At 37.4% G+C, this 13,877-nt stretch overlaps 1 protein-coding gene across 6 annotated transcripts in view; it reads left to right on the top strand.

Annotated features, from left to right (window-relative positions):
* Nucleotides 1–1,220: 1,220 nt before the first annotated feature.
* The window catches only part of LOC121969769 (serine/threonine-protein kinase OSR1-like), a 77,565-nt gene continuing 64,908 nt past the window's right edge, over nucleotides 1,221–13,877 (top strand). For 5 of the 6 annotated variants that reach the window (XR_006108644.1, XR_006108646.1, XR_006108645.1 and 2 more), the window contains exons 1-4: nucleotides 1,222–1,656; nucleotides 2,995–3,249; nucleotides 3,323–3,447; nucleotides 3,550–3,594. Coding sequence is in view for 3 of the 6 variants with exons in the window: in XM_042520010.1 (XP_042375944.1) it covers nucleotides 1,483–1,656; nucleotides 2,995–3,249; nucleotides 3,323–3,447; nucleotides 3,550–3,594 (599 nt within the window). In the remaining 3 variants the exon portion in view is untranslated. Of the gene's footprint in view, nucleotides 1,657–2,994; nucleotides 3,250–3,322; nucleotides 3,448–3,549; nucleotides 3,595–13,877 lie in introns of all 6 variants that reach the window. The other variant, XM_042520011.1, reaches the window with a different exon arrangement.

The following is a 13,877-nucleotide window of genomic DNA, read 5'->3' as shown; positions in this document are numbered from 1 at the left end:
AAACCTTGATTTGGTCATTCAGATGGAGAGTTATCCAATAACCTTTCTTTGTTGATTATCATTACTCTTATTATCTGTAAAACCCTTTTCGATCACCTAGAATAATGTCCTCCATGTAAGCCTCTCCATCTATATAAGCTGCACAATTTGTGTTGCCTTGGTTTTTCGATCACTTAGATCTCACTTTGTGTGCGTTCGAAGATAAACTTTATCTATTTCTTATTAGGGCTTGGATAAAGTTCTAAACTTATCATATTGTTTGGTCACCTTGACAAAGTTTATAGTGCTAGGATCCACGACTGATAAAAAAAATTCTTTCAATTGCTTGAAAAATAATATTTCTTAGTTACAAGTTGGTTAATCTAAAAAATATTACATACCAATAATGATTAGCTCAGTGGACTTTCTATCAACTTTCTATTTGACTTTAATTTTGAAATTCCCATTAATTTCTTAGTTAAGTCAATCACGAAATTATACTAGAGCTACCTTATAGTCTTCCTCCTAGTTTTCTTTGTTAGAAGGTTTTCTTTTGAACTTAACATTTTATTTGATATTAGGTAATTTTAACTTACTAAGACTTCTTACTTAGTATCCCATTTTTTTTATCTATTGAAACTTTTTGATATTTGTTCCACCTGATCTATTAGACTTTTCTTATATGTATCAAATTTTTTTAACCTATATATTGTATTTAGTCTACTTAATCTGACCTATTGAAACTTCCTTGTTTGATATTACTTGATATGTTTATTAGATTATATAATATGTAATTTTAAATTCTATAGGATATATCAAAATAGTTGATTTGTTGTTACTAGCAAGGGTTCCAATTGAGATGTAAATTTTATTTCTTTCTCTCCCTCCCTTCTAACTCAATAATAATCATTTATCTTAGGTTTATAAGGCAGACGATGTGATTTTACATTTTGTTCATCAATTAAGTTTAAGAAACATGTAGCTCCTGAGGTGGCCCTTCAATTTCACTAATTACCCTACTTAAAGTTTAAACCTTAATTATTTAAAAAATAAATCCTCTTCCTACCACCATTTAAAGGATGTAAATTAAAGGATGTAAATTTTATTTCTCACCTCCCGTTCAATACAACATATTTTAGGGTCGATCGTAAAAGGGAAGTTGATTTCAGTTATCTATTTCAGAGAACAAATGATACGAATCCCTAAAACCCGACCCGAAACCATCTTTCCATCTTCTCTCTCTACCTGTCACCTGCCGCTGTTGCTGCTTTTGGCACTTGGGCTTGCCTTCCGCCGCATCAAGACTCGTACGGACGACCAGGAATCCCCCACCTGCCGCCACGTCAGCGCTTACCATTTCTCATGCCCTCTCTCGAACTGACAACTTCCCCTTTCGGCTCCTTGTTGGCATCCTTCGGTTCGGCTGCTCTCTTTTTAACTTGAGCGTTAGTCAACCATTGTGGGAGGGGAGAGAAGTGAGTGCGCGCCGGTGATCGTGGAAGGATGAGTGGGAACGGCAGCTTGAGGGGGAGCTACTCGGCGTCGCACGATGACTACAGGCTGCTGGAGGAAGTCGGTTACGGGGCCAGCGCGACCGTCTATCGAGGGATCTACCTGCCAACCAATGAGGTTGTCGCCGTCAAACGCTTGGATCTAGATCGCTGCAACAGTAACCTCGTGAGTTCGCCCTCTCTTTATTTTCCAGATTTACTTGCTGCGGTTTGTTATTGTAGATAGAGAGAAGATTGGATCGGGACGATTGGGAAGGCGGCTTTGCTATTATTACTCGGGAGCAGATTGGATCGGGGCGATTGGGATGGTGGCTTAAGGATATTTAGGATCCTTATGGAACATTTAACTCTTCCTCGTCAAAATTCACTCTTGATCTTCTATCTGGGACTGTAGGCAAGCAATTAGGATGATTGCACTCTTTCTAAAAAGTTCAAGTGTCATTCTGGAATGTTCCCGAGGAATTTTATGCCAGGTCCAAATAACGGATTTATAAAAAATTGGAAGTTCGAAATTTGAGAACACTTAGGGGAGTACTGCTATTGCTCTCCATATACCATAGAAGGTATTTCTATGGTTTGTTTGGATCGAGCATTGTAGTTTAGTCAACCTTTGATGCGGAATTATGAAACAAGTCAAAAGGTTTTAAGCTCATTGGTGTGAGATTTGTAATGGAACTGCAGCAAATATTTACTCTGTTTGACTCTCATAAATAAAGCTGATTTCAGTTCATTTTATATTTTTAGGATATATTCAAGTGAAGTTATGCTTTAATTAGATGTTAGGTTATATGATGTTTAAAGGATGCTTGGTCAGCCTAGTAGTGCTGTCCGTTCAAGTTATTTGTATGGGGCACATATTTGTTAAACCTCTTTCTGATTAGTACCAGAGAAGATGCTTGTATATCTGAAGTTTGAATGGAGTATTTGTTTATTTATGTATTTTTATTCGAAAATAGTCCTGATGCTCACTCCACTATCCTTTGAATCAGTTAGAATATCAGTTCAGACTAAATCATAAGATTGTTCAATACCACTGGATGCTATGTACTATAATTCTAAAAAGAGAAATTGCCATTAAGAATCCACATTTTCCTCTTATGATAGTTCATTTTGGATTCTATCATTTACCTAGAGCCATGGCACAACGAACTGGCATTCATGTTATTGTGTCATTCATACCGCTACTCAACCTTCATCATCTTTGCTATAGAGAAATTGCTATATTAAAAGGGCAATGCAAAGTTCTTTGTCAAAGTTGTTTTGTCAATGTTAAGCTATTAAATAATGATACATTTATGAAATTTATGATCTTCTATAGTGGCCAAGAAATATTTGGCAATTTTTGAGTAGAAGTACCAAAAATCTATTTTTAATCTCTAATGCTTATTACTCTGCCATACCGAATTTGAGTGAGTAATATGATATTATATTTGGGGTTCTTCTTCATGTCAGTTTTACATATTTCTTTCTTTTTTTTTTGTAATTTCCGAGTTACTTTATCTAGGATGATATACGAAGGGAAGCCCAAACAATGAGCCTAATAGACCATCCAAATGTAATTAGAGCTTATTGTTCATTTGTTGTTGAGAGCTTTCTATGGGTGGTCATGCCATTTATGGCTGAAGGCTCGTGCTTGCACCTAATGAAGATTGCATATCCAGATGGATTTGAAGAGCCTGTTATATGTTCAATACTTAAAGAAACACTAAAGGCTTTAGAGTACCTTCATCAACATGGCCATATACATCGCGATGTCAAGGTTATTTTTGTGTTGAAGTAATTTGTAAGTTTTATATGAAAATTCCCTTGCTTAAAAATGTATTTGGCTGCAGGCTGGGAATATCCTACTTGATAAATCTGGTGTGGTGAAGCTTGGAGACTTTGGTGTTTCAGCTTGCATGTTTGATAAGGGTGACAGACAACGATCAAGAAATACTTTTGTAGGAACACCATGTTGGTGAGATGCAAAGTTTCATTAAATCACTTGCATTTAATTTTAGTAACTATTTGTGTTATGTTGATCTGCTACATAAAGTTTAATTTATATTCTTTTGTGTAGGATGGCTCCTGAGGTGTTACAGCCAGGAAGTGGGTATGATTTCAAGTAAGTAATGTTTCCAATCATCATCAAGCCATGCTTGCCCCAACTAGGCATCAATTTTCTCCCTCCATTTAACTCTTTTCAAAGCTATATTGAACAACCAATTATCTACATATTGCATGGAAGAGACTTGTTCATCAAATACCAAATATTGTTTTTTTTTCTTTTTTTTCGGCATAAGAATGTTAGCATTAGGTTTATCCATTTACAAGCTTTCTGGGAATTTAAACGTACTGTGTTCCATTGCCAAAATCAAATGGAAACACAACACACTCAAGCACTTATATTTGTAATTATCGTGTATATTTAAAAGGATAGAGCAGAATTTTTGGAAGGTGTGTGATACCGTGTGGAATTATATTTGGTGCCATTTGCCGTTTGTGAAAATCTCACCTTCATTCGAAACGTGAAGATGGAGGAAATGCTTGAGTTGCAAGGATGGTGCAGCAGCAACAACAAGAGACAACAATTGACTGACGAGCGTCGAATGACCTAGCTGTATTTGTGACAGGTCAAAAAGAGCCCGAGCGGAAGACCCTATCGGCCGAAAGCCAAACCACTTGACGACGGCCGCCTTCCAGGAAGCACCAAACTGTCTATCCTATATCACAGGGTGTTATTTCGCATGCCCTCTAAAGAGCATGGCCGACCTGAAAGGACGCAAGGATCATCATCCGAGAACGCGCTCCTCCGGATGGGTGAAAGGGCAAAGCACCCCGACTCGACGACTCCCCCGAATTGATCAACAGGCAGTTCTTCCAAGAAATCTTCGACGATCAGCTGCCACCTCACTGTAAACTATTGACGATCGGGGAGTATACAGGATCAATTGATCCCGAGAACTATTTAATCAAATTCGACAACATAGCCGTGCTCCACCAATACATCGACGGAGTCAAGTGCCAGATATTCCTCACCACGCTCTCCGGATCGGCGCAGAGGTAGTTCAAGTGCTTGTTGATCGGCTCTATAGCCGCTGTTATCAGAAGATGAATATGAACTTGATCGCTATTAATCAAGGGCCCAAGGAAACGCTACAGGCCTATATCAAGAGATTAATTAAGTGGCTATGGATGCCCCATCAATCACTCAAGAAATCTTGGTAAGTTCTTTTTCCCAAGGAATTACAGATAATGACTTCTTTCACTCACTTATTAGGAAGCCTCTAAGAGACTTCGACCATCTGCTTAGGCGGGCCACAAAGTACATCAACGTTGAAGAGACCCAATCAACTTGAAAAAAAGAAGTGATTCTTGAGTCGGCGGCCATCCCAGAGCACCGAGCGGTCCACACCTATCAACCGCTAAAAGGGCCTCGAGCGGGCACACCACAACAACATCAGGAGCCCCAAGCCCATGCGGTTCAACATATAGAGGCCGAGCGGCCAAAATTCGTCGAGCCCTGACAGTGGACCCCACTCTTCTGCTCTTTTCACCGCTCGACAAAGCACAATACAAAGTATTGTTATCATCTCAACCCAAAGCCACACTGCCCAACTCCCCAAGCATTTCGCCGTTGATCGTCCTCTCCTGAGAGTTGCAATTACCGCTGGTCGGGAAGACAACATGAGGAAGACTGTGTGCTTGCCGAGCAACAACGACCACAACCTCAACAAAGAGATAACCAGAGACCTGCTCGAGTATCTACGAATTGGCCACGCTTGTCAACCTGGGGATAAGTTTTGGTCCTCGAGATTTGGAGGGGGTAGAAGTCCCTCACGATGACGCCTTGAGCATCAAGGTAGTAATTGCTAACTATAACATTCACCGCACTTTTGTCGATACAGGCAGCTTGGTGAATATTATATTCAAGAAGGCGTTTGATCAGCTATATATCGATCAGAGCGAACTGCAACCCATGACAACTCCGTTATATGGCTTCATTGTTAATGAGGTGTTGTCGATCGGCCAGGCTCGGCTGACCATATTACTCGGAGAGGAGCTACTCATGAGGATGAGGATGACATTTCATTGTGGTGGATGCTCCGTCCGCTTATAATGTTATATTGGGCCAACCGGCGTTAAACGACTTCCGAATGGTCATCTCCACATTCTGCCAAAAGATAAAGTTTCTTGCAGACAACTTGGTTGGCGAGGTTAAGGGCGACCAACTCGCGGCCCGTCGATGTTACGTGGAAATGGTAAAAACTGATTCACGAGTAGCTCCGAAAGCCCAACTGATGGCCGTCAACACAATTATAGTGGAGCCTCCTGCGCTGGTTTATGAAGAAAAAGAGGAGGTTCAAGTACACCCTAGCTGACTGGAGGCCACTACCTTTATTTGACCTGTGCACATAAAAGTAGGCCGAACTAGCTTGCCAATGTGGTGTTGGTCTCCAAGTCGGATAATAAGTGGTGAGTCTGCATTGACTTTAAGGATTTAAATAATGTTTGCTTGAAGGACTACTACCCTTTGCCCCACATTGATCAAATGGTTGACTCCACTGCGGGTTACGAACTGATATGCATGCTGGACGCATATCAGAGCTACCATCAGGTTCCGCTCGCCAAGGAAGATCAAGAAAATGTCTGCTTTATCACGGTAAACGGGACCTTTTGCTACAACATTATGCCATTCTGACTGAAGAATGTCGGGGTCACCTACCAAAGATTACTGAACAAAGTATTCCGACGACAGATCAGTAGAAATATGGAGGTATACGTCGACGATATATTGATAAAATCCCTACGAAGTGTTGACCTGTGTGCAGCAGGTGCTTGTTCGGAGCAAGGAGTGGGTGTTTCCTCGATTACATTGTGACCGAGTGGGGGATCGAAGCTAATCCAAGCAAAGTAAAGGCACTTTAGGACATGCCCCCTCCATGTAATCTGAAGGAAGCTCAGCGCCTGACCGGGCGAATTACTACCTTGTCAAGATTCATCTTCAAATCGTCTAATCGGAGCTAGCCATTCTTCAAAATTCTACGTGCTGAGCTATCGAGTTGCAATGAGACATTGAATGCGACAAGGCATGGGAGGAAATCAAGAATTATTTATCTTCTTTATGTACTTACAATGCCCATCGCCTGCGAGCCGCTCTAGATATACTTGTCTTCCACAACACGCGAGCGGTTGGATCGGCGTTGGTATGATAGAACGACAATGAACAATAGCCGGTGTACTTATTAAGCCATTTATTGAAAGATGTCGAATGTCGCTACACCTTTCTTGAGAAGCTGGTGTACGGGATGGTCCTGGCCGTTCAGAGGTTACACCCTTATTTTCTCTCTCATCCTATAATTGTGCTAACTAACAATACCCTAGGGAGAGTCCTCCTCAACCCAGAGGCGTCCGGGCGGCTGATGAAGTGGACTACGGAGTTGAGTGAATTCGATATACAATACTAGCCCAGAGTAGCGATTAAGGTACAAGCCTTAGTCGATTTTGTGATTGAAGTACAGAACACCGAGCTAGAGGCCACTTGGAAAGTATATGTCGACAGGTCTTCCACTCGGCAAGGCAGTGGGGTGGAAATACTCTTGATATCCCTATGAGAAGATAGGATGCAGGTGTCCGGTTGACTAGACTACCGGGACATGAATAATGAGGTAGAGTATGAAGCTCTGATTATTGATCTGCAAGCGACTAGACATATAAAAGCCACAGGGGTTCTTATTCACTCAGATTCCCAACTAGCAGCTTAGCAATTATCAGGTACTTTCGAAATAAATAATGTTAGACTAAAATTATATGCCGAGGGTTTTGAAAAGTTAAAGGCGAGATTCCAAGAGGTAATCACGCAAAAGATCCCCCCGGTGGACAACCAATATGCAGATGCCGAGCTTGTGAGTTCTTTGAGCCCGGTAGTGCTGGATCGAGCAGGTGATGTTGGTGGCTTATATCGAGAGAGTGGTTGAGATAGGAGCTTCAAATGATTGGCACGCCTTTGATTGAATTCCTCCGATCGGACAACACGTCGGCTGATTGGGAGCAGGCTCAGATGATAAAAAAGAGAGCTGGGCAGTTCACATTAATAGAGGATCACTTATACAAGAGAGTTTTTTTGAGGCCATTGCTCGCATCGGATCGGAAGACATTCAATACATCCTGTAGGAAGTACACCAAGCTTCTTGTGGCAGCCATCCTGACGGTCGCTCACTAGCTGGGAAAATCTTATTGGCTGGATATTTTTGGTCTACCTTGTAAGTAGATGCCGCTCGGATAGTAGCAACTTGCCTATCATGTTAGAGACACCAGAACATTCCGCATCGACTTACAGAAGAGCTGAAAGCATCCATTGTCTTTTGGGGCATGGATATTGTTGGATCTTTCCCTATGGCGACCGATCATAGGAAATTTCTTCTCATAGTTGTGGACTACTTCTCTATTCGCTAAGATAACCAAGTAGATGACAATCAAATTTTTATGGAAGAATCGGCGTTCCTCATAAGCTCGTTTTTGATAATGGAAGACAATTTTAAGGATGAAGGCTTAGAGAATAGTGTGCTGGCTAGGGAATCCCGCAGGCCTTTACTTCAGTGGCCTATCCGCAGATCAATGACCAGGCGGAAGTTACAAACAGGGAACTCATCAGAGGACTCAAAACTCGGCTCGACTACTTCGTAGGAAGTTGGGTCGATGAGCTTCCAAGTGTACTATGGTTGTACCGCACCACTCCTCGAGAAGCTATTGGCATAACTCCATTCCACTTGGTGTACGGAGGAGAAGTGGTAGTGCCGGTCGAAATAGGCGTGAAGTTCGATCGGACACATCTATACGACGAAGAAAATCCTGAGCAGCGTCTTATGGAGTTAAACTTGATAAGAGATAAAGCAGCCATCCAGCTGATGGCATACCGACAAAGAATGAAGCAGAACTACAACAGAAAGATTATTCCTAGATCATTTCAGGTCGACGACTTAGTCTGGAAGAGAATCAAGCCGCTCAGGATCTTACTATATGCAAGACGAAAATGGAAGGAATTTGGACTGGCCTTGGAGTGCAAACCATCTACAACTGTCCCTATCGATCGACCCTCATGTCCGATTAGACAAAAAGCAGCCCTCTGACAATAGGAAAGTCAAGTGAAGGAGAGGTTAGCAGCTTTGCTCTGTATGACCAAGCTGGTGACATCGGTTGAGCGGCCTATAACGGGATCGACAAACATCTTGCCGTACCCTTTTGACAGTTTGTGCCGCCGACAACAGAGAATGTCCAGCAAGCAAATAATACTTTAGAAGCTTCTAGCCTGTCACATCAGAGATTTGCGTGCTTGCTTAAGGAAAGGTGTAAGGGACACTTGTTGACTTATTTTTTCCAAGGACACTTTGGAAAACATGCACATGCCTTGGAAGCATGCACAAATGTTAGACACGAGGTCTCTATTCACAGACGAAGGTATGTGATGCTTCACTATTCTACACGTTTGTCATTGCTATTCACTGCTACTGTTCATCTCTATTGAATCGAGGACTATCTTGAGAGTCAGACAGCAAATGCCCTTTCATGGCCCGACACTAACGCTTCCGATTTTGTAGGACCGCAAGGAGCCTTCACCTAGTCAACCACATTGCCACGTCCCGAGTCAGCCATCTTCTCATCTTTTGGACAGGATTAGCGTGGTTAATTGCAAGCTATGTTGGGTACACTCGGACATGAGTATTTGATACAGATGTGGATGTGAACGTGTGGTGCTAAGTGTTTGTGCTGTCGTTTTGAAAATGTCTTATGCATTGAGAATGGGAGTATAAGATATCAATTCAAAGTCTCGTTGTGAGTTAGTGTTCAATAAGGGTATGGAGGGGATCAATGAAGAGTTTGAGTGAAAGAGATTGCAAACATTCTCATGTAGTGATAGTGACTTTGGAAATGAATGAGTATGATTGTAATAAGAAACTAGGAGTTGTCATACTAATGAAGCTAGTTTAAGCTAAACTTTTAGAGATTATACATTGCAATTTACTTTTATTTTTTGCATTCAATATTTTGTACAGGACAAAAAATATTTCCTTATAAATGACAAACAATTTAATGCTTTATGCATGCATTAGTTGCAGTTGTCATTGAAGAATTTCTTAACTCTCATCATGATATCCATCGACTATTTTAGAGACAAATAAGGTAAGCAACTACTATTTTAATAATAATATATTTAAGTTTGGTGAAAAAATATTTTATTACGTTCCATATATTAATAAGAGACTATTATATATATAGAGCTTTAGACTTAATCCTAACTCTAAAATATCTATGCAAGATTAAGCCTTCTACATAGTACTTTATTTACCTAATATCTTTAACACTACACCTTTAGTAGAAGATAGAGACTATCAATGTTCATCTTGTTACATGAACTAGAGAAGCTTCATAAATACAAAAATCTATTGCTAACCACGACTATGAAGAAAATATAACTAAATTTCAAAAATTATTGATGGAACACACTACTATTTATCCCCTTGGTCTCAAATCAACACATGTCAAGTAATGCCTTTTTCCTCTAGTCAAGATATCAACAAGGATAAAGTGAAAGGATGGAATGACATGAGAATGAAGAGAAATCTCAGTAATAAATATCTCAACTGGGCATCTCCTTGAAGTGGTGCGTATAACAACATGCGATAGACAAAAAATAAAACATTTGAGGGTTTTGGACAAACGATAAGGGGTCATATATTGATCCTTTTTAAGATTAGCAAAATTAAAACATAAACATTTTTGATTGGCTTTTAAAGAACATACATACAACACAATGCATGATACAATGAGAAAAAAAAAAGAAAAAAATAGACAAGTAGAAATAAAGAGATAACAATAGCAAACCAACTGTTTCCCACTAAGTGGGGTTGGGTATATGAATCCTCGTATGCCATTGAGTTTGATCTCATACTATATCCGCATTTATATTAAAATGAATTTTATACTATTTTATCGTTGCTAACTAAGTCTTCTTTGTCCTTCTCTTACTCAATTAATGTGCATATTTATTATGATTTCATATCGTCTAACTGAGGTATTTATTGATTACTTATGTATATGTCTTACCATTTTAAACATATCTATTGGAGTTTTTCTTTAATAGCCGCAACTTCAACTTTCTCTTTAACACATCCACCTTTACATCACTCATCTTTTACTTGTGTGCTCATTTAATAGCTTAATTTTTAGTCCATATTTTGTAAAACTTCTCTTGAAACTTTAGAGGCACTTTACGATCTTAAAGAACACGTGACACCCTTCTCCATTTCAACCTAAGACATGTTTCTGAACCCCTTTATTCTTTTATAAACACGATCCTAAATTCATCATCTTCCGACTTAACAATTGTCGTTTAATACCACTAAACTTAAATTCTTTCTTTACTCTATTATGTCTAAAACTTTTACTTCCAAGTATTTCTTGCCAAACTTTAAGCTTAGTATTTATTCCTTCATGTGTCTCATCGATTAAAATAATTTCATTTACAAACAATATACTCCATGATAACGTCTTGGATGTATCCAATGCGTTCATCCATGACTAGTATAAAAATATATGGATTTAAAATTGATTTTTGATGTAATCCTATTTTTATAGGAAATGTTTTAGTTAATTCGTTTTAAGTCTTCACTTTTGTCATTATATCCTTATATAGATTCTTAATCGTTTTAATATATGATATACTAACACTTTTTTTTTTCTAAAATTTTTCACATAATTGCTCGGAACTCTGTTATAAGTTTTTTTAGGTCAATGACTATCATGCGTAAACCTTTTGTTCGACACTTTTCAATTAGTTTTATAACTTTTATCGTCGATCTTTCAGTCATGAATCTAAATTAATTTTTGGTTAACTTTATCTTCTTCCTTAATCTTTTTTTTGATCTCTCTTTTTCAATGTTTTATGATATAACTCATTAGTTTAATACCCTATAATTACACAATTTCACATAAAGTTTTAAGAGATTAGAATACTTACGTTTTACTAATCACTCATTGTCTTCATTTTCAATATGTAGTTGAATAACTTTGTGAGTCATTTAATACCTACTTTCCTAGGAACTTCTAAATTTTTATACTCCTCTAACCAATTGAAATTTCCTAAGCTAAGTGGGTTCCGCTTTTTTATTTGTATCAAGTTGAAGCTGTTGATAGAAGTATTTGAAAGCTTCATTCTTGATTTTACTCACTGTTTTTTTCTTTTGTCTTTTTCTTGACAATTGTATTTTTTTTTAAGTTTTCTTCATTTTTATAAGTGTGCAATAACTTATAGACTCTTTTGTCACTTTCTCCTGTACTTCCTCATTCCACCACTAATACTCTTAATTTGGTAACATCCGTCCTCTTGATTTCCCGAGTATGCTCTTGGTCACTATTTTCAAATTCGATGTCATCTTATCTCATATTGTATTCGGGTTGCCATGTAATTTTCCTAATACTTATGCTTGCACTCTTTTCTTAAAGCTACTTTATTTTTCATCCTTTACTTTCTAACACTTGATCCTAAGAGCCAAGCATTATGCTTGAGGCACGTATTTAACACCACTAATGTATGTTGGGTGATTAAGTTTTCTCCAATAATGACTTTACTATCTTTATAAATTTTTTATCCCTCTTCTTCAATTTGTGACTTATTGTTTCCATTTTTAAACTTAACTAGAGATGTTGTTCTTTCTTTTTGGAAAACATATTATCTATTATAAATTTTTATTTTATCGCAAAATTCAATATAATTTTTCCATCATTTCTTATTCCAAAACAAACAAAAAAAGAAATGATCTTTTTATTGTAACAAGCAAGAACAAGCAATAAGTAACATGATTTTTTCACAATAGCATAAGGGTGGTAGCAGACAAGAGCGTGCTTCTAAAAGCTCTTTAGTTTAGTATAAATCAAACTCAAGGTATTAAAATGTGTTTCTAAGCAAAAGATAGTTGGTACATTGGCTAATGCCTAGGTGATGTACATTAAAATAATATTAAAATAGGAATGAGAGATATATTAAATTAATAATGACTATGTATATAATAATAATAATAACTATAAAGAATAGCTTGATCATTTTTTTAATCACAAATAATCAAGTCATAGTTCATAGTCTATAGTCTATAAAGAAGCCTAAACTCAACAATAACAAATCATTTCATATTTCATATTAGGATTAAGAAAAAAAATCATAATTTTTATTTAAAAAGATGCCTAAGTGTGCTTATGCTAAAGTTTCGCCGAGAATAAATAAAGAAACAAGGGAAGAGCAAGAACACCTTGATAGAAGAGGAGGAAAAGACAATTAAAAAAATGACTAGAAATTAGTGCAAGACACCAACTTTGGGTAAAAAAGGTGAGGTGAAAGTCGCATTGGCTGGGAGTCTTGGTCTGCGAAGGACTATTGGGTGGGATAGTTAGAATTGCATCTTAATAACAAATGAACCAACAACATCTAAAACAAAGTTTGACTTGCTTCCTTAGATTTACTGACCCAGGCAATCTCCTTGGGCTACTTTTTGAAAGGGTTACTAATGACCGATTAACAATTAGGGGTGAAGCAATCTTTTGCTCAAACAACCTAAGCGACAACCTTTTAGAAGAATGATCTAACTAAATTATGTAAGTAGTTGAATGCAATGAGACAATAATCCAATTGTATTCATGGAATTAGATATCGAGCTGTGTTGATTGGCATTGATGGAATTTATTGATCGCACTGCTAACTTGGCGTCACCATGTTTCAACACTAGCATTGGGCTTGAATCCTATTGGGGTAATCTCAGTCACGAGGCTGACTGACAATGCTTTTTTTATAAATTTTTTCTTTCTTTTCTTCCCCCTTTATTTCTAATTAATTCATTTTCCTCCCCTCCCCTTCATTAAATTTTACCCTCCTTTTGCTAAATCCGTTAATTTTTTTTTCATAAACCTATGATTTTTTCCCCTCCTTCCTCGGTAATATAGACTAAGACAATAAAAATCCTTTAAGGATTTAGGAGACATTGTTAGAAAAAATAGAAAAAACTTTAAATATAATACAATTTTTAATTTTATAAGATATACAATTAAATTATTTTATATATAAATTTGATTTAATTTTTAACTGATCAAACTAAATTCAAATTAAACCCTAAATGAAGTTTTCATTGATCCTAATTTTTAGTATATTAGTTGAATTTAACTTAATTATTTTTTATTCTAAAGTATTTAAAATATATATTTTTTAAATAAGATAAAATTTAATATTTAAAGATTTTGTATGTGTTCTAATTTGGTGATGTGATCGTGAATTAAAATCACCATTCATGAATTATCATATATAATATATTTAATATATCACTCATCTTCCTCTTATCCTTTTATTTTACAGTAGAAAATTTT

The sequence above is a fragment of the Zingiber officinale genome, chromosome 4A (genome assembly GCF_018446385.1).
Source record: "Zingiber officinale cultivar Zhangliang chromosome 4A, Zo_v1.1, whole genome shotgun sequence".
In the NCBI taxonomy this organism is placed as follows: Eukaryota; Viridiplantae; Streptophyta; class Magnoliopsida; order Zingiberales; family Zingiberaceae; genus Zingiber; species Zingiber officinale.
This window is presented reverse-complemented; position numbering and strand designations above follow the sequence as displayed.